Source organism: Coloeus monedula (assembly GCF_965178545.1).
Source record: "Coloeus monedula genome assembly, chromosome: 2".
Classification (NCBI taxonomy): domain Eukaryota; kingdom Metazoa; phylum Chordata; class Aves; order Passeriformes; family Corvidae; genus Coloeus; species Coloeus monedula.
This window is the reverse complement of record NC_138782.1, coordinates 118,832,646-118,850,944: the sequence shown is the minus strand read 5'-3', so window position 1 is coordinate 118,850,944 and position 18,299 is coordinate 118,832,646. Positions and strand designations below refer to the sequence as shown.

Here is an 18,299-nt window from a genome sequence, read left to right as displayed (position 1 = left end):
AACAGCATTCCGTGGATAAGTGAAATCCGGGATAATTGCTCATCTCAGCCATGGATGGAAATTCCAGTCGGGACACGAGCTCGGGATGTGGAATTAGGAATTTTTCCATGGAAATTTGGTCTCCTGGCCCAGCCCCCTGCAGCATTCCCGGTTTTCTCCAGCTTGGGAATTCCTCCCTTCCCTTCGCAGCATTTCCATGGAGATGCCAGAATGGGAAGGGTTCGGACAAAAGGGGATGGAGGAGGTGGAAAAAGTGGGATTGGGGATGGAGAAGGTGGGATCAGAGATGGAAAAGGTGGGATCGGGGATGGAAAAGGAATCAGGGATGGAGAAGGTGGGACTGGGGATGGAGAAGGTGGGATCAGGGATGGAAAAGGAATCAGGGATGGAAAATGTGGGATCAGGGATGGAGAAGGTGGGATTGGGGATGGAAAAGGTGGGATTGGGGATGGAGAAGGAATCAGGGATGGGAAAGGTGGAAACAGGGATGGAGAAGGAATTGGGGATGGAGAAGGGAATCAGGGATGGAGAAGGTGGAAATAAGGATGGAGAAGGTGGGATCAGGGATGGAAAAGGAATCAGGGATGGAAAACGTGGGATCGGGGATGGAGAAGGAATCGGGATGGAGAAGGGATTGGGGATGGAGAAGGTGGAAATAGGGATGGAGAAGGAATCAGGGATGGAAAAGATGGGATCAGGGATGGAAAAGGAATTGGGGATGGAGAAGGTGGGATCGGGGATGGAGAAGGAATCACGGATGGAGAAGGTGGGAGCAGAGATGGAGAAGGTGGGATTGGGGATGGAGAAGGTGGGATCGGGGATGGAGAAGGAATCAGGGATGGGAAAGGTGGAAACAGGGATGGAGAAGGAATTGGGGATGGAGAAGGTGGGATCAGGGATGGAAAAGGAATCAGGGATGGAAAATGTGGGATCAGGGATGGAAAAGGTGGGATTGGGGATGGAAAAGGTGGGATTGGGGATGGAGAAGGAATCAGGGATGGGAAAGGTGGAAACAGGGATGGAGAAGGAATTGGGGATGGAGAAGGGATTGGGGATGGAGAAGGAATCGGGGATGGAAAAGATGGATCAGGGATGGAAAAGATGGGATCAGGGATGGAAAAGGAATTGGGGATGGAGAAGGTGGGATCGGGGATGGAGAAGGAATCACGGATGGAGAAGGTGGGAGCAGAGATGGAGAAGGTGGGAGCAGGGATGGAGAAGGTGGGAGCAGGGATGGAGAAGGTGGGATTGGGGATGGAAAAGGTGGGACTGGGAATGGAGAAGGAATCAGGGATGGGAAAGGTGGAAACAGGGATGGAGAGGGGAATCAGGGATGGAGAAGGTGGAAATAGGGATGGAAAAGGTGGGATCAGGGATGGAGAAGGTGGGAGCAGAGATGGAGAAGGTGGGAGCAGGGATGGAGAAGGTGGGAGCAGAGATGGAGAAGGTGGAAATAGGGATGGAGAAGGTGGGAGCAGCACTGGAGGAGATGGAACCGGTGGTGGAATCAGTGCTGGAGGAGGTGACACCAGACTGGGCGGTGACACCAGACTGGGAGGTGGCACCGGACTGGGAGGTGACACCAAACTGGGAGGTGACACCGGCAATGGAGGTGACACCAGACCTGGAGAAGGTGACACCAAACCTGGAGAAGGTGACACCAGGCCTGGAGAAGGTGACACCAGACCTGGAGAAGGTGACACCAGGCCTGGAGAAGGTGACACCAGGCCTGGAGAAGGTGACACCAAACCTGGAGAAGGTGACACCAAACCTGGAGAAGGTGACACCAGGCCTGGAGAAGGTGACACCAGACCTGGAGAAGGTGACACCAGGCCTGGAGAAGGTGACACCAGGCCTGGAGAAGGTGACACCAAACCTGGAGAAGGTGACACCAAACCTGGAGAAGGTGACACCAGGCCTGGAGAAGGTGACACCAAACCTGGAGAAGGTGACACCAAACCTGGAGAAGGTGACACCAGGCCTGCAGGAGGTGACACCAAACCTGGAGAAGGTGACACCAAACCTGGAGAAGGTGACACCAAACCTGGAGAAGGTGACACCAAACCTGGAGAAGGTGACACCAGGCCTGGAGAAGGTGACACCAGACCTGGAGAAGGTGACACCAAACCTGGAGAAGGTGACACCAGGCCTGGAGAAGGTGACACCAGAGCCCACAGCCGCCACCGGCCTCTCCCACCCTTCTCCCACCCCTCCCCTCCGTGGTGACCACCCCACACCCACCTGGCCCTGCGTCTCCAGCTTGACCTCGTCTGCGGCCGCAGCCTTGGCCAGCGGTGCCGGAGCGGCCGGACACGGCTCCATGGGCTCCGTCTTCTCCACCTTCACCTTGACGTCCTCCAGGCTGAGCGCCGGCGCCGCTCCCAGCTCCTTCTCGTCCTTATCCAGGAGATACCGGAGCAGCTGGTGATCCTTGGCCTCCTTCTTCTTCTCCGCTTCCAGCTTCATCCCGTCCGGCGTCCCCGGATGCTGCCCCGGCGCCGCCGCTCCGGAATTGCCGGCGGAATTCTCCTTCTTCTCGTGCTCCATGGCCAGCGTGGTGATGTCCGAGGGGCTGCCCTCCTGCAGGAGCCGGTGCAGGATCTTGTGCCGCTCCGTCAGCGAGCTGTGCGACGACGGGCAGGAGCTTCCCGAGGAATTCCCGGCTCCGGTGCCGGCGCACGCCAAGGAATCCTTGGAGCTGGTGTCGGCGTCGGCGTGGCGGAGCTGCTGCTCGGCCGTGCTGGCCAGCAGCTGCACCAGCTTGTGGCTGGTGCCTTGGGGACATTTGTTGTCGCCGTCGGATCCGTGCAGAATTCCCGGCTCCGGCGTTTTCCCGTCGGCAGTGCCGCCGCCGCCGGCGTCCGCCTGGATCATCTCGCTGAGGATGGAGGCGATCTCCTTGCTGTCCTTGGATTCGGATTTCATGGCGAGGCGGCCGGGAGAGCTCTGCGAGCTCAGCTGCCTCAGCACCGGCGGCGGCAGAGGGGGCGTGGAATATCCCACCGGAGTGCCGGCAGCCTCCGGCAGCGCCTGCACCGAGTTCATGGGAGGAGCGTTGGGAAAAGGCCGGGAATTCCCGCCGCCGGCCATGCCCACCGGGGAGTGCATGGAGGGCACGGATGGCGAGAAGGGATTGCCGGCAGCTCGGGATCTGGGAAGCAATCCCGGGCTGCCGCGGTGCCGGGGGGACAGGAATTGCGGCGCCGGAATTCCGGGACTGTTCATGGGCGAGTTGTTGAGGGATAAAGGGTGGGAAGCGCCGGGGGCTTGGCCCTGGCTTAAGGCAACGTTGGATCCCAGCTGATTCCCGGGAGAGCATCCGAAACTGGGCTGGCTGGTGCTGGAATTGCCGGGATGGGGCGTGGCCATCACGGAGCCGTTGGAAGGAGGGAGGGAAGGAGGCAGCGCCATTCCCTGGCCTGGAGAAACGCTGGGATTCAGCGACGGGCTGACCCTGGGAAGGGCCATGGCGGCCGTGGGGTTGTCCTGGGGGGAGAGAATTCCGTGATCCCTGCGGGAAGGGTGGGGGAGGGGGGGGGAAAAAGAAGGAAAAGTCGGTTTTGCCCCCGTTTTCGGTGGCGCTGCAGCGGCTCCGTGCGGAGCTCGGCATTCCCCCGGAGAGGGGATCCCAAAAAAAGGCGTTTTGTTGGGAATTCCGACTGCTCCAACCCCTTCCCAGCCATCCCTCGTGCATCCCGGTCTGGCGGAGCCTCTCTCCCTTCCCAAATATTCCCCAGGGATATCCTGGGAAGCACATCTGGAAACCTCCACCGGAATTCCCGGAGCCTCTTGGAAAAGCGGGAATGACCGGGAGCTGCTTTGAGCCTTGATCCATGTGGGATCCAGGGGAATTCCGGCTCCAAAGCAGCACCAGGTGGCTCCAGAGGGTCATTTTTCCCGGGAATACGGACAGAGGTCCTTGGGAGGGGAAGATCCCGATCCCGACCCAGCACGATGAGCCTGGGAATGGCTGCAAGAGGCTGAGGCTGGATTTTAGGGAAAAGCTCCTCATCCAGAGGCTGAAAAACCCTGGAAAAGCTTCCTCAGGGAATGACAACATTCCCAAAACTCCCAGAACTCCGAGAGAAGCTCAGAGCAGGAGAAGAGAAGGGAAGCACAAGGTGGGAAAAGCCCAGGGGGGAATCAGCGCCGGGAGTTTCATCCCTGCTGCCCATGGGGGGGGACTGCTGGTGGTGTTCCCGGCCGGAATTCCAGGATTGCGTGCCCGCGATGCCGGAATTGCTCACCTGTCGATGACGTGGATGCCCATGATGAAGGGCTGCACCTCGGGGCTCGAGGGGTAGCAGAGCTTGCACTTGGTGTGGGCGCTCAGCACGGAGCCATCGCTCAGCGTGAAGCGGTATGAGGGGCTGAAGGCCGTGCCCCGGGTCATCACTGAGGGGAAAAAGTCACTGAATCCTGGGAAAATCCAGAGAAAATCCCAATCTGATCCCAAAAACCCCAACGGGGCACAGGGAGGATCAGCACGGAGCCGTCGCTCAGCGTGAGGTGGGCAAAGGGCTGAGGGTGGGGTCAGGGTCATCACTGAGGGGAAAAACACCTAAATCCCAGGAAAATCCTGACAAAATCCCAAGGAAATACCAACCTGATCTCAGTCGAATCCCAAAAACCCCAATTCAATGCCAACTCAATCCCAAAAACCCCAACAGGGCACAGGGAGGATCAGCACGGAGCCGTCGCTCAGCGTGAAGCAGGTGAAGGGCTGAGGGTGGGGTCAGGGTCATCACTGAGGGGAAAAACACCTAAATCCTGGGAAAATCCTGACAAAATCCCAATCCAATCCCAATCTAATCCCAAAAATCCCAATCTAATGCTAATTAAATCCTAAAAACCCCAACAGGGCACAGGGAGGATCAGCACGGAGCCATCGCTCAGCGTGAAGCAGGTGAAGGGCTGAGGGTGGTGTCAGGGCCATCACTGAGGGAAAAAACACCTAAATCCCAGGAAAATCCTGACAAAATCCCAATCCAATCCCTATCTAATTCCAAAAATCCCAATCTAATGCTAATTAAATCCTAAAAACCCCAACAGGGCACAGGGAGGATCAGCACGGAGCCGTCGCTCAGCGTGAAGCAGGTGAAGGGCTGAGGGTGGGGTCAGGGTCATCACTGAGGGGAAAAACACCTAAATCCTGGCAAAATCCTGACAAAATCCCAATCCAATCCCAATCTAATCCCAAAAATCCCAATCTAATGCTAATTAAATCCTAAAAACCCCAACAGGGCACAGGGAGGATCAGCACGGAGCCGTTGCTCAGCGTGAGGTGGGCAAAGGGCTGAGGGTGGGGTCAGGGCCATCACTGAGGGGAAAAACACCTAAATCTTGGGAAAATCCTGACAAAATCCCAATCCAACCCCAATCTAATCCCAAAAATCCCAATCTAATGCTAATTAAATCCTAAAAACCCCAACAGGGCACAGGGAGGATCAGCACGGAGCCGTCGCTCAGCGTGAAGCAGGTGAAGGGCTGAGGGTGGGGTCAGGGCCATCACTGAGGGGAAAAACACCTAAATCCTGGGAAAACCCCAGCAAAATCCCAACAAAATCCCAATCCAACCCCAATCTAATCCCAAAAATCCCAATCTAATGCTAATTAAATCCTAAAAACCACAACAGGGCACAGGGAGGATCAGCACGGAGCCGTCGCTCAGCGTGAAGCAGGTGAAGGGCTGAGGGTGGGGTCAGGGCCATCACTGAGGGGAAAAACACCTAAATCCCAGGAAAACCCCAGCAAAATCCCAACAAAATCCCAATCCAATCCCAATCTAATCCCAAAAATCCCAATCTAATGCTATTAAATTCTAAAAACCCCAACAAGGCACAGGGAGGATCAGCACGGAGCAGTCGCTCAGCGTGAGGTGGGCAAAGGGCTGAGGGTGGGGTCAGGGTCATCACTGAGGGAAAAACACCTAAATCCCAGGAAAATCCTGACAAAATCCCAATCCAATCCCAATCTAATCCAAAAAACCCCAATCTAATGCTAATTAAATTCTAAAAACCCCAACAGGGCACAGGGAGGATCAGCACGGAGCCGTCGCTCAGCGTGAAGCAGGTGAAGGGCTGAGGGTGGGGTCAGGGCCATCACTGAGGGGAAAAACACCTAAATCCTGGGAAAATCCTGACAAAATCCCAAGGAAATACCAATCTGATCTCAACTGAATCCCAAAAACCCCAATTCAATGACAACTCAATCCCAAAAACCCCAACAGGGCACAGGGAGGATCAGCACGGAGCCGTCGCTCAGCGTGAGGTGGGCAAAGGGCTGAGGGTGGGGTCGGGGTCATCACTGAGGGGAAAAACACCTAAATCAGAGGAAAATCCTGACAAAATCCCAATCCAATCCCAATCTAATCCCAAAAATCCCAATCTAATGCTAATTAAATCCTAAAAACCCCAACAGGGCACAGGGAGGATCAGCACGGAGCCGTCGCTCAGCGTGAAGCAGGTGAAGGGCTGAGGGTGGGGTCAGGGTCATCACTGAGGGGAAAAACACCTAAACCCCAGCAAAATCCCAACAAAATCCCAATCCAATCCCAATCTAATCCCAAAAATCCCAATCTAATGTTAATTAAATCCTAAAAACCCCAACAGGGCACAGGGAGGATCAGCACGGAGCCGTCGCTCAGCGTGAAGCAGGTGAAGGGCTGAGGGTGGGGTCAGGGCCATCACTGAGGGGAAAAACACCTAAATCCCAGGAAAATCCTGACAAAATCCCAATCCAATCCCAATCTAATCCCAAAAATCCCAATCTAATGCTAATTAAATCCTAAAAACCCCAACAGGGCACAGGGAGGATCAGCACGGAGCCGTTGCTCAGCGTGAAGCAGGTGAAGGGCTGAGGGTGGTGTCAGGGCCATCACTGAGGGGAAAAACACCTAAATCCCAGGAAAATCCTGACAAAATCCCAATCCAATCCCAATCTAATTCCAAAAATCCCAATCTAATGCTATTAAATTCTAAAAACCCCAACGGGGCACAGGGAGGATCAGCACGGAGCCGTCGCTCAGCGTGAAGCAGGTGAAGGGCTGAGGGTGGGGTCAGGGCCATCACTGAGGGGAAAAACACCTAAATCCTGGGAAAATCCTGACAAAATCCCAAGGAAATACCAATCTGATCTCAACTGAATCCCAAAAACCCCAATTCAATGACAACTCAATCCCAAAAACCCCAACAGGGCACAGGGAGGATCAGCACGGAGCCGTCGCTCAGCGTGAGGTGGGCAAAGGGCTGAGGGTGGGGTCAGGGTCATCACTGAGGGGAAAAACACCTAAATCAGAGGAAAATCCTGACAAAATCCCAATCCAATCCCAATCTAATCCCAAAAATCCCAATCTAATGCTAATTAAATCCTAAAAACCCCAACAGGGCACAGGGAGGATCAGCACGGAGCCGTCGCTCAGCGTGAAGCAGGTGAAGGGCTGAGGGTGGGGTCAGGGTCATCACTGAGGGGAAAAACACCTAAACCCCAGCAAAATCCCAACAAAATCCCAATCCAATCCCAATCTAATCCCAAAAATCCCAATCTAATGCTAATTAAATCCTAAAAACCCCAACAGGGCACAGGGAGGATCAGCACGGAGCCGTCGCTCAGCGTGAAGCAGGTGAAGGGCTGAGGGTGGGGTCAGGGCCATCACTGAGGGGAAAAACACCTAAATCCCAGGAAAATCCTGACAAAATCCCAATCCAATCCCAATCTAATCCCAAAAATCCCAATCTAATGCTAATTAAATCCTAAAAACCCCAACAGGGCACAGGGAGGATCAGCACAGAGCCGTCGCCCAGCGTGAGGTGGGCAAAGGGCTGAGGGTGGTGTCAGGGCCATCACTGAGGGAAAAAACACCTAAATCCCAGGAAAATCCTGACAAAATCCCAATCCAATCCCAATCTAATTCCAAAAATCCCAATCTAATGCTAATTAAATCCTAAAAACCACAACAGGGCACAGGAAGGATCAGCACGGAGCCGTCGCTCAGCGTGAAGCAGGTGAAGGGCTGAGGGTGGGGTCAGGGCCATCACTGAGGGGAAAAACACCTAAATCCCAGGAAAATCCTGACAAAATCCCAATCCAATCCCAATCTAATCCCAAAAATCCCAATCTAATGCTAATTAAATCCTAAAAACCCCAACAGGGCACAGGGAGGATCAGCACGGAGCCGTTGCTCAGCGTGAAGCAGGTGAAGGGCTGAGGGTGGTGTCAGGGCCATCACTGAGGGGAAAAACACCTAAATCCCAGGAAAATCCTGACAAAATCCCAATCCAATCCCAATCTAATTCCAAAAATCCCAATCTAATGCTATTAAATTCTAAAAACCCCAACGGGGCACAGGGAGGATCAGCACGGAGCCATCGCTCAGCGTGAAGCAGGTGAAGGGCTGAGGGTGGGGTCAGGGCCATCACTGAGGGGAAAAACACCTAAATCCCAGGAAATCCCAACAAAATCCCAATCCAATCCCAATCTAATCCCAAAAATCCCAATCTAATGCTAATTAAATTCTAAAAACCCCAACAGGGCACAGAGAGGATCAGCACGGAGCCGTCGCTCAGCGTGAAGCAGGTGAAGGGCTGAGGGTGGGGTCAGGGTCATCACTGAGGGGAAAAACACCTAAATCCTGGGAAAATCCTGGGAAAATCCCAAGGAAATACCAATCTGATCTCAGTTGAATCCCAAAAACCCCAATTCAATGCTAACTCAATCCCAAAAACCCCAACAGGGCACAGGGAGGATCAGCACGGAGCCGTCGCTCAGCGTGAAGCAGGTGAAGGGCTGAGGGTGGGGTCAGGGCCATCACTGAGGGGAAAAACACCTAAATCCCAGGAAAATCCTGGGAAAATCCCAAGGAAATACCAATCTGATCTCAACTGAATCCTAAAAACCCCAATTCAATGCCAACTCAATCCCAAAAACCACAACAGGGCACAGAGAGGATCAGCACGGAGCCGTTGCCCAGCGTGAGGTGGGCAAAGGGCTGAGGGTGGGGTCAGGGTCATCACTGAGGGGAAAAACACCTAAATCCTGGGAAAATCCTGACAAAATCCCAATCCAATCCCAATCTAATTCCAAAAATCCCAATCTAATGTTAATTAAATCCTAAAAACCACAACAGGGCACAGGGAGGATCAGCACGGAGCCGTCGCTCAGCGTGAAGCAGGTGAAGGGCTGAGGGTGGGGTCAGGGCCATCACTGAGGGAAAAAACACCTAAATCCCAGGAAAACCCCAGCAAAATCCCAATCCAATCCCAATCTAATTCCAAAAATCCCAATCTAATGCTAATTAAATCCTAAAAACCCCAACAGGGCACAGGGAGGATCAGCACGGAGCCATCGCTCAGCGTGAAGCAGGTGAAGGGCTGAGGGTGGGGTCAGGGTCATCACTGAGGGAAAAAACACCTAAATCCCGGGAAAATCCTGACAAAATCCCAATCCAATCCCAATCTAATCCCAAAAATCCCAATATAATGCTAATTAAATCCTAAAAACCCCAACAGGGCACAGGGAGGATCAGCACGGAGCCGTCGCTCAGCGTGAAGCAGGTGAAGGGCTGAGGGTGGGGTCAGGGTCATCACTGAGGGAAAAAACACCTAAATCCTGGGAAAACCCCAGCAAAATCCCAATCCAATCCCAATCTAATCCCAAAAATCCCAATCTAATGCTAATTAAATCCTAAAAACCCCAACAGGGCACAGGGAGGATCAGCACGGAGCCGTCGCTCAGCGTGAAGCAGGTGAAGGGCTGAGGGTGGGGTCAGGGCCATCACTGAGGGGAAAAACACCTAAATCCTGGGAAAACCCCAGCAAAATCCCAACAAAATCCCAATCCAACCCCAATCTAATCCAAAAAATCCCAATCTAATGCTAATTAAATCCTAAAAACCCCAACAGGGCACAGGGAGGATCAGCACGGAGCCGTCGCTCAGCGTGAAGCAGGTGAAGGGCTGAGGGTGGGGTCAGGGCCATCACTGAGGGGAAAAACACTTAAATCCTGGGAAAATCCCAACAAAATCCCAATCCAATCCCAATCTAATCCAAAAAATCCCAATCTAATGCTATTAAATCCTAAAAACCCCAACAGGGCACAGGGAGGATCAGCACGGAGCCATTGCCCAGCGTGAGGTGGGCAAAGGGCTGAGGGTGGGGTCAGGGTCATCACTGAGGGGAAAAACACCTAAATCTTGGGAAAATCCTGGGAAAATCCCAAGGAAATACCAATCTGATCCCAGTCGAATCCCAAAAACCCCAATTCAATGCCAACTCAATCCCAAAAACACCAACAGGGCACAGGGAGGATCAGCACGGAGCCATCGCTCAGCGTGAAGCAGGTGAAGGGCTGAGGGTGGGGTCAGGGTCATCACTGAGGGGAAAAACACCTAAACCCCAGGAAAATCCTGACAAAATCCCAATCCAATCCCAATCTAATCCCAAAAATCCCAATCTAATGCTAATTCAATCCTAAAAACCCCAACAGGGCACAGGGAGGATCAGCACGGAGCCGTCGCTCAGCGTGAGGTGGGCAAAGGGCTGAGGGTGGGGTCAGGGTCATCACTGAGGGAAAAAACACCTAAATCCTGGGAAATTCCTGACAAAATCCCAATCCAACCCCAATCTAATCCAAAAAATGCCAATCTAATGCTAATTAAGTCCCAAAAACCCCAATGGGGCACAGGGAGGATCAGCACGGAGCCGTCGCTCAGCGTGAAGCAGGTGAAGGGCTGAGGGTGGGGTCAGGGTCATCACTGAGGGGAAAAACACCTAAACCCCAGCAAAATCCCAACAAAATCCCAATCCAATCCCAATCTAATTCCAAAAATCCCAATCTAATGCTAATTAAATCCTAAAAACCCCAATGGGGCACAGGGAGGATCAGCACGGAGCCGTCGCTCAGCGTGAAGCAGGTGAAGGGCTGAGGGTGGGGTCAGGGTCATCACTGAGGGGAAAAACACCTAAACCCCAGCAAAATCCCAACAAAATCCCAATCCAATCCCAATCTAATTCCAAAAATCCCAATCTAATGCTAATTAAATCCTAAAAACCCCAATGGGGCACAGGGAGGATCAGCACGGAGCCGTCGCTCAGCGTGAAGCAGGTGAAGGGCTGAGGGTGGGGTCAGGGCCATCACTGAGGGGAAAAACACCTAAATCTTGGGAAAATCCTGACAAAATCCCAATCCAATCCCAATCTAATCCCAAAAATCCCAATCTAATGCTAATTAAATCCTAAAAACCCCAACAGGGCACAGGGAGGATCAGCACGGAGCCGTTGCCCAGCGTGAGGTGGGCAAAGGGCTGAGGGTGGTGTCAGGGTCATCACTGAGGGGGAAAAACACCTAAATCTTGGGAAAATCCTGGGAAAATCCCAAGGAAATACCAATCTGATCTCAGTCGAATCCCAAAAACCCCAATTCAATGCCAACTCAATCCCAAAAACCCCAACAGGGCACAGGGAGGATCAGCACGGAGCCGTCGCTCAGCGTGAAGCAGGTGAAGGGCTGAGGGTGGGGTCAGGGTCATCACTGAGGGGAAAAACACCTAAATCCCAGGAAAATCCCAACAAAATCCCAAGGAAATACCAATCTAATCCCAAAAATCCCAATCTAATGTTAATTAAATCCTAAAAACCCCAACAGGGCACAGGGAGGATCAGCACGGAGCCGTCGCTCAGCGTGAAGCAGGTGAAGGGCTGAGGGTGGGGTCAGGGCCATCACTGAGGGGAAAAACACCTAAATCCCAGGAAAATCCTGACCAAATCCCAATCCAATCCCTATCTAATCCCAAAAATCCCAATCTAATGCTAATTAAATCCCAAAAACCACAACAGGGCACAGGGAGGATCAGCACGGAGCCGTCGCTCAGCGTGAAGCAGGTGAAGGGCTGAGGGTGGGGTCAGGGCCATCCCTGAGGGGAAAAACACCTAAATCCTGGGAAAATCCTGACAAAATCCCAAGGAAATACCAATCTGATCTCAACTGAATCCCAAAAACCCCAATTCAATGCCAACTCAATCCCAAAAACCCCAACAGGGCACAGGGAGGATCAGCACGGAGCCGTCGCTCAGCGTGAAGCAGGTGAAGGGCTGAGGGTGGTGTCAGGGCCATCCCTGAGGGAAAAAACACCTAAATCCCAGGAAAATCCTGACAAAATCCCAATCCAATCCCAATCTAATCCCAAAAATCCCAATCTAATGCTAATTAAATCCTAAAAACCCCAACAGGGCACAGGGAGGATCAGCACGGAGCCGTCGCCCAGCGTGAGGTGGGCAAAGGGCTGAGGGTGGGGTCAGGGCCATCACTGAGGGAAAAAACACCTAAATCCCAGGAAAATCCTGGGAAAATCACAAGGAAATACCAATCTGATCTCAGTCGAATCCCAAAAACCCCAATTCAATGCCAACTCAATCCCAAAAACCCCAACAGGGCACAGGGAGGATCAGCACGGAGCCGTCGCTCAGCGTGAAGCAGGTGAAGGGCTGAGGGTGGGGTCAGGGCCATCACTGAGGGGAAAAACACCTAAATCTTGGGAAAATCCTGACAAAATCCCAAGGAAATACCAATCTGATCTCAACTGAATCCTAAAACCCCAATTCAATGCCAACTCAATCCCAAAAACCCCAACAGGGCACAGGGAGGATCAGCACGGAGCCGTCGCTCAGCGTGAAGCAGGTGAAGGGCTGAGTGTGGGGTCAGGGTCATCACTGAGGGGAAAAACACCTAAATCCCAGGAAAATCCTGACAAAATCCCAATCCAATCCCAATCTAATTCCAAAAATCCCAATCTAATGTTAATTAAATCCTAAAAACCACAACAGGGCACAGGGAGGATCAGCACGGAGCCGTCGCTCAGCGTGAAGCAGGTGAAGGGCTGAGGGTGGGGTCAGGGTCATCACTGAGGGGAAAAACACCTAAATCCCAGGAAAATCCCAACAAAATCCCAAGGAAATACCAATCTAATTCCAAAAATCCCAATCTAATGTTAATTAAATCCTAAAAACCACAACAGGGCACAGGGAGGATCAGCACGGAGCCGTCGCTCAGCGTGAAGCAGGTGAAGGGCTGAGGGTGGGGTCAGGGCCATCACTGAGGGAAAAAACACCTAAATCCTGGCAAAATCCTGACAAAATCCCAATCCAATCCCAATCTAATTCTAAAAATCCCAATCTAATGCTAATTAAATCCTAAAAACCCCAACAGGGCACAGGGAGGATCAGCACGGAGCCGTCGCTCAGCGTGAAGCAGGTGAAGGGCTGAGGGTGGTGTCAGGGTCATCACTGAGGGGAAAAACACCTAAATCTTGGGAAAATCCTGGGAAAATCCCAAGGAAATACCAATCTAATTCCAAAAATCCCAATCTAATGTTAATTAAATCCTAAAAACCACAACAGGGCACAGGGAAGATCAGCACGGAGCCGTCGCTCAGCGTGAAGCAGGTGAAGGGCTGAGGGTGGGGTCAGGGTCATCACTGAGGGGAAAAACACCTAAATCCCAGGAAAATCCTGACAAAATCCCAATCCAATCCCAATCTAATCCCAAAAATCCCAATCTAATGCTAATTAAATCCTAAAAACCACAACAGGGCACAGGGAGGATCAGCACGGAGCCGTCGCTCAGCGTGAAGCAGGTGAAGGGCTGAGGGTGGGGTCAGGGTCATCACTGAGGGGAAAAACACCTAAATCTTGGGAAAATCCTGACAAAATCCCAATCCAATCCCAATCTAATCCAAAAAATCCTAATCTAATGCTAATTAAATCCTAAAAACCCCAACAGGGCACAGGGAGGATCAGCACGGAGCCGTCGCTCAGCGTGAAGCAGGTGAAGGGCTGAGGGTGGGGTCAGGGCCATCACTGAGGGGAAAAACACCTAAATCCCAGGAAAATCCTGACAAAATCCCAATCCAATCCCAATCTAATCCCAAAAATCCCAATCTAATGCTAATTAAATCCTAAAAACCCCAACAGGGCACAGGGAGGATCAGCACGGAGCCATCGCTCAGCGTGAAGCAGGTGAAGGGCTGAGGGTGGGGTCAGGGTCATCACTGAGGGGAAAAACACCTAAATCTTGGGAAAATCCTGGGAAAATCCCAAGGAAATACCAATCTGATCTCAACTGAATCCCAAAAACCCCAATTCAATGCCAACTCAATCCCAAAAACCCCAACAGGGCACAGGGAGGATCAGCACGGAGCCGTCGCTCAGCGTGAAGCAGGTGAAGGGCTGAGGGTGGGGTCAGGGCCATCACTGAGGGGAAAAACACCTAAATCCCAGGAAAATCCTGACAAAATCCCAAGGAAATACCAATCTGATCTCAGTCGAATCCCAAAAACCCCAATTCAATGCCAACTCAATCCCAAAAACACCAACAGGGCACAGGGAGGATCAGCACGGAGCCGTCGCTCAGCGTGAAGCAGGTGAAGGGCTGAGGGTGGGGTCAGGGCCATCCCTGAGAGAAAAAACCCCTAAATCCCAGGAAAACCCCAGCAAAATCCCAACAAAATCCCAACCCAACCCCAAAACCCCCGAGAGAACCCATGGAAAACCCCCCTGGCATAACCCCCTCCCAAAAAACCCCACACTGACCCCACAGCCCCAGGGCCGGAATTGCCGCCGTTTCTCCGCCGCTTCCCAACCCGCCCTGGAAAACCCCGAATGCGGCGCTCCCGTTCTTCCCAGGAGAACATTCCCGGCGGGAAGCGGCTCCCGGTACCTTCTTGGAAGAGCTGCTTGGCGTAGGAGGGCTCCCGGCCCTGGGGCTGGAAGAAGGCGTAGATGCATTTCCGGACCAGATCCTCCCAGCCCGTCCTGCCGGCGGCGCGCAGCGAGCTGGTGTCGATGGAGATGATTTTTCCTGGGAAAAGGAGCGGGAGGAAGAGGGCGCTGGAAAATCGGAGTGTCCGAGGGAAGGTTGGAGCAGCCTGGGATCATCGGGGGAGGTGCCGGCCTTGGAATGGGATGGGATTGAAGCTGCGTGGATCCCAGCCAAAGCATTCCGGGATTCTGGGATCCAGGAGGCTCCGAATCCATGGCCAGGGGTTTTTCTGGAAGTCGGGCATGGGAAAGGGAAGGGAGAGCCTTCCTGGAGTGCCGAGATTGCCAGGGAAGGGCCTGGAGGCCGGAATTCCTTCCCGCAGAGGAGTCGGGATGGGGCTGGATCCAATGGCAGGCTGGGAGAGGCGGGAATGGAGGGATTTCCCTGGGAAAGGGCAGCTCGGGCTGGGATCTTGGGAAGGGATTCCCGGCTGCGCTGGAATTCCCAGGGAATCCCCGGCAGTGCCCAAGGAAAGGCTGGAGCAGCCTGGGATCATCGTGGGGTTGGAATGGCATTGACGCTCCATGGATCCCACCCAAAGCATTCCGGAATCCCACAATTCCCACCTTTTCAACCTCAACACCCCCAAAATGCCCGGAAGTGCCTGCAGGGATTTGGGTCCCCCTGACGTTTCCGACCACGCAGCCCCGAGCTTTTCCATGCGGGAAGAGCTTTGGGATCCTGCCCTTTCCTTCCGGCAGCGTTGCCGGAGCCAGGATTCCCAGGATTCCTGGGAATTCACCTGTGGTGTCCTGCTTGGTGACGAAGGACTCGGCCGGGGCTTGGGCGGCCGGGCGGGGCAACCTCCGGGCGATGCAGATCAGACACGACTGGAAATCTGGGAAAAACAGTGGGAAAAACACCGGGAATGCCAAAAGCGTTCCCAAGCACCACTCGGAATTCCGGGTTTTAATTCCGATCTCGCTCTCGGGATGATTCCCTGCCCTGAAGTGTTTCCCTGTGGGAATTCTCCATCCCTACAGAGAAAGTGGGATCGGAATTCCTGAAAGTTGGTCGGGAAAAGCTTGGAGGAATTAGTTGTGGAGATTTCCAGGATCTGGCGGGGTTGGGACAAGAGAATTCCAGGCTAAAAGCAGGGATTGTTGGGATTTGGTCAGGAAACACCGGGAATTGTCCCTTCCGGTCAGGATCTCCGGTGGGAATTGCAGGATCCATCCCGGGAATGGGATGGGAAAGGACGGATGGGACAGGGAATGAGACTGGGAGTGGGAAAGCAGCGAGGGATCCAGGCCTGTCCGGAGTCCCATCCCAATCCCAGTCCGGAATCCCATCCCAATCCCAGTCCAGAATCCCATCCCAATCCCAGTCCAGAATCCCATCCCAATCCCAGTCCTGCACTCCCATCCCAATCCCAGACTGGAATCCCATCCCAATCCCGGTCTGGAATTCCATCCCGATCCCAGTCCTGAATCCCATCCCAGTCCAGAATCCCATCCCGATCCCAGTCCTGAATCCCATCCCAGTCCAGAATCCCATCCCAATCCCAGTCCGGAATCCCATCCCAATCCCAGTCCAGAATCCCATCCCAATCCCAGTCCTGCACTCCCATCCCAATCCCAGTCCAGAATCCCATCCCAATCCCAGTCCGGAATCCCATCCCATTCCAGAATTCCATCCCAATCCCAGTCCAGAATCCCATCCCAATCCCAGTCCTGCACTCCCATCCCAATCCCAGTCCAGAATCCCATCCCGATCCCGGTCTGGAATCCCGATCCCAGTCCTGAATCCCATCCCAATCCCAGTCCAGAATCCCATCCCAGTCTGGAATCCCATCCCAATCCCAGTCCAGAATCCCATCCCAGTCTGGAATCCCATCCCGATCCCAGTCCAGAATTCCATCCCGATCCCAGTCCAGAATCCCATCCCAATCCTGAATCCCATCCCAATCCCAGTCCAGAATCCCATCCCGATCCCAGTCCTGAATCCCATCCCAGTCCTGAATCCCATCCCAATCCCAGTCCAGAATCCCATCCCGATCCCAGTCCTGAATCCCATCCCAATCCCGGTCCTGCACTCCCATCCCAGTCTCAATCCAATTCAATCCCAATCCCAATTTTGATCCATCCCAATCCCAATCCCAATTCTGATCCATCCCATCCCGATCCCAAACCTGATCCAATTCCACTCTCCCATCCCGATCCCAATCCAGTCCCAATACAATCCCAATCCCAATCCCATCCTAACCCTGCACTGCCATCCCAGTCCCAGTCCCAAACCAATCCTATCCATCCAAATCCTGCTCCATCCCATCCTATCCCACTCCAATCCCAATCCCATCCCAAATCCCAATCCCAAATCCCAATCCCAATCCTAATCCCACCCCAATCCCATCCCATCCCATTTCTGTAACTCACCCATTCCCATCCCATGGATCCCATCCCAATCCTCCTCCAATCCCAATCCCAACCCCAGTCCTAATCCCAATCCCAATCCTGCTCCATCCCATCTCATTCCTGCCCTGCCACCCCATCCCAATCCTCCTCCATCCCAATCCCAACCCAACACTGCTGCATTTCCATCCCAATCCCAATCCCGATCCCAATCCCAATCCTCCACTCCCATCCCATCCCATGGATCCCATCCCACCCCATGGATCCCATCCCATCCTGTGGATCCCATCCCATCCCATGGATCCCATCCCACCCCATGGATCCCATCCCACCCCATGGATCCCATCCCATCCCATGGATCCCATCCCATCCTATGGATCCCATCCCATCCCATGGATCCCATCCTATGGATCCCATCCCATCCCATGGATCCCATCCCACCCCATGGATCCCATCCCATCCCATGGATCCCATCCCATCCTATGGATCCCATCCCACCCCATGGATCCCATCCCATCCCATGGATCCCATCCCATCCTGTGGATCCCATCCCATCCCATGGATCCCATCCCACCCCATGGATCCCATCCCACCCCATGGATCCCATCCCATCCCATGGATCCCATCCCATCCTATGGATCCCATCCCATCCCATGGATCCCATCCTATGGATCCCATCCCATCCCATGGATCCCATCCCATCCCATGGATCCCATCCCACCCCATGGATCCCATCCCATCCCATGGATCCCATCCCATCCTATGGATCCCATCCCATCCCATGGATCCCATCCTATGGATCCCATCCCACCCCATGGATCCCATCCCACCCCATGGATCCCATCCCATCCCATGGATCCCATCCCATCCTATGGATCCCATCCCACCCCATGGATCCCATCCCATCCCATGGATCCCATCCCATCCCATGGATCCCATCCCACCCCATGGATCCCATCCCATGGATCCCATCCCATCCCATCCCATCCCATCCTATGGATCCCATCCCATCCCATGGATCCCATCCCACCCCATGGATCCCATCCCATCCCATGGATCCCATCCCATCCCATCCTATGGATCCCATCCCATCCCATGGATCCCATCCTATGGATCCCATCCCATCCCATGGATCCC

The 18,299-nt window shown here is 53.6% G+C and overlaps 1 protein-coding gene across 4 annotated transcripts in view; it reads right to left on the bottom strand.

Moving 5' to 3' along the window:
- Positions 1-18,299, bottom strand: part of NCOA1 (nuclear receptor coactivator 1) — a 124,912-nt gene that overhangs the window by 51,594 nt on the left and 55,019 nt on the right. For all 4 annotated transcript variants that reach the window (XM_082277210.1, XM_082277212.1, XM_082277211.1 and 1 more), the window contains 4 exons: positions 15,554-15,649; positions 14,710-14,850; positions 4,248-4,395; positions 2,242-3,511 (listed from right to left, as the gene is read on the bottom strand). In XM_082277210.1, the coding sequence (XP_082133336.1) occupies positions 2,242-3,511; positions 4,248-4,395; positions 14,710-14,850; positions 15,554-15,649 (1,655 nt within the window). The remainder of the gene's footprint in view (positions 1-2,241; positions 3,512-4,247; positions 4,396-14,709; positions 14,851-15,553; positions 15,650-18,299) is intronic.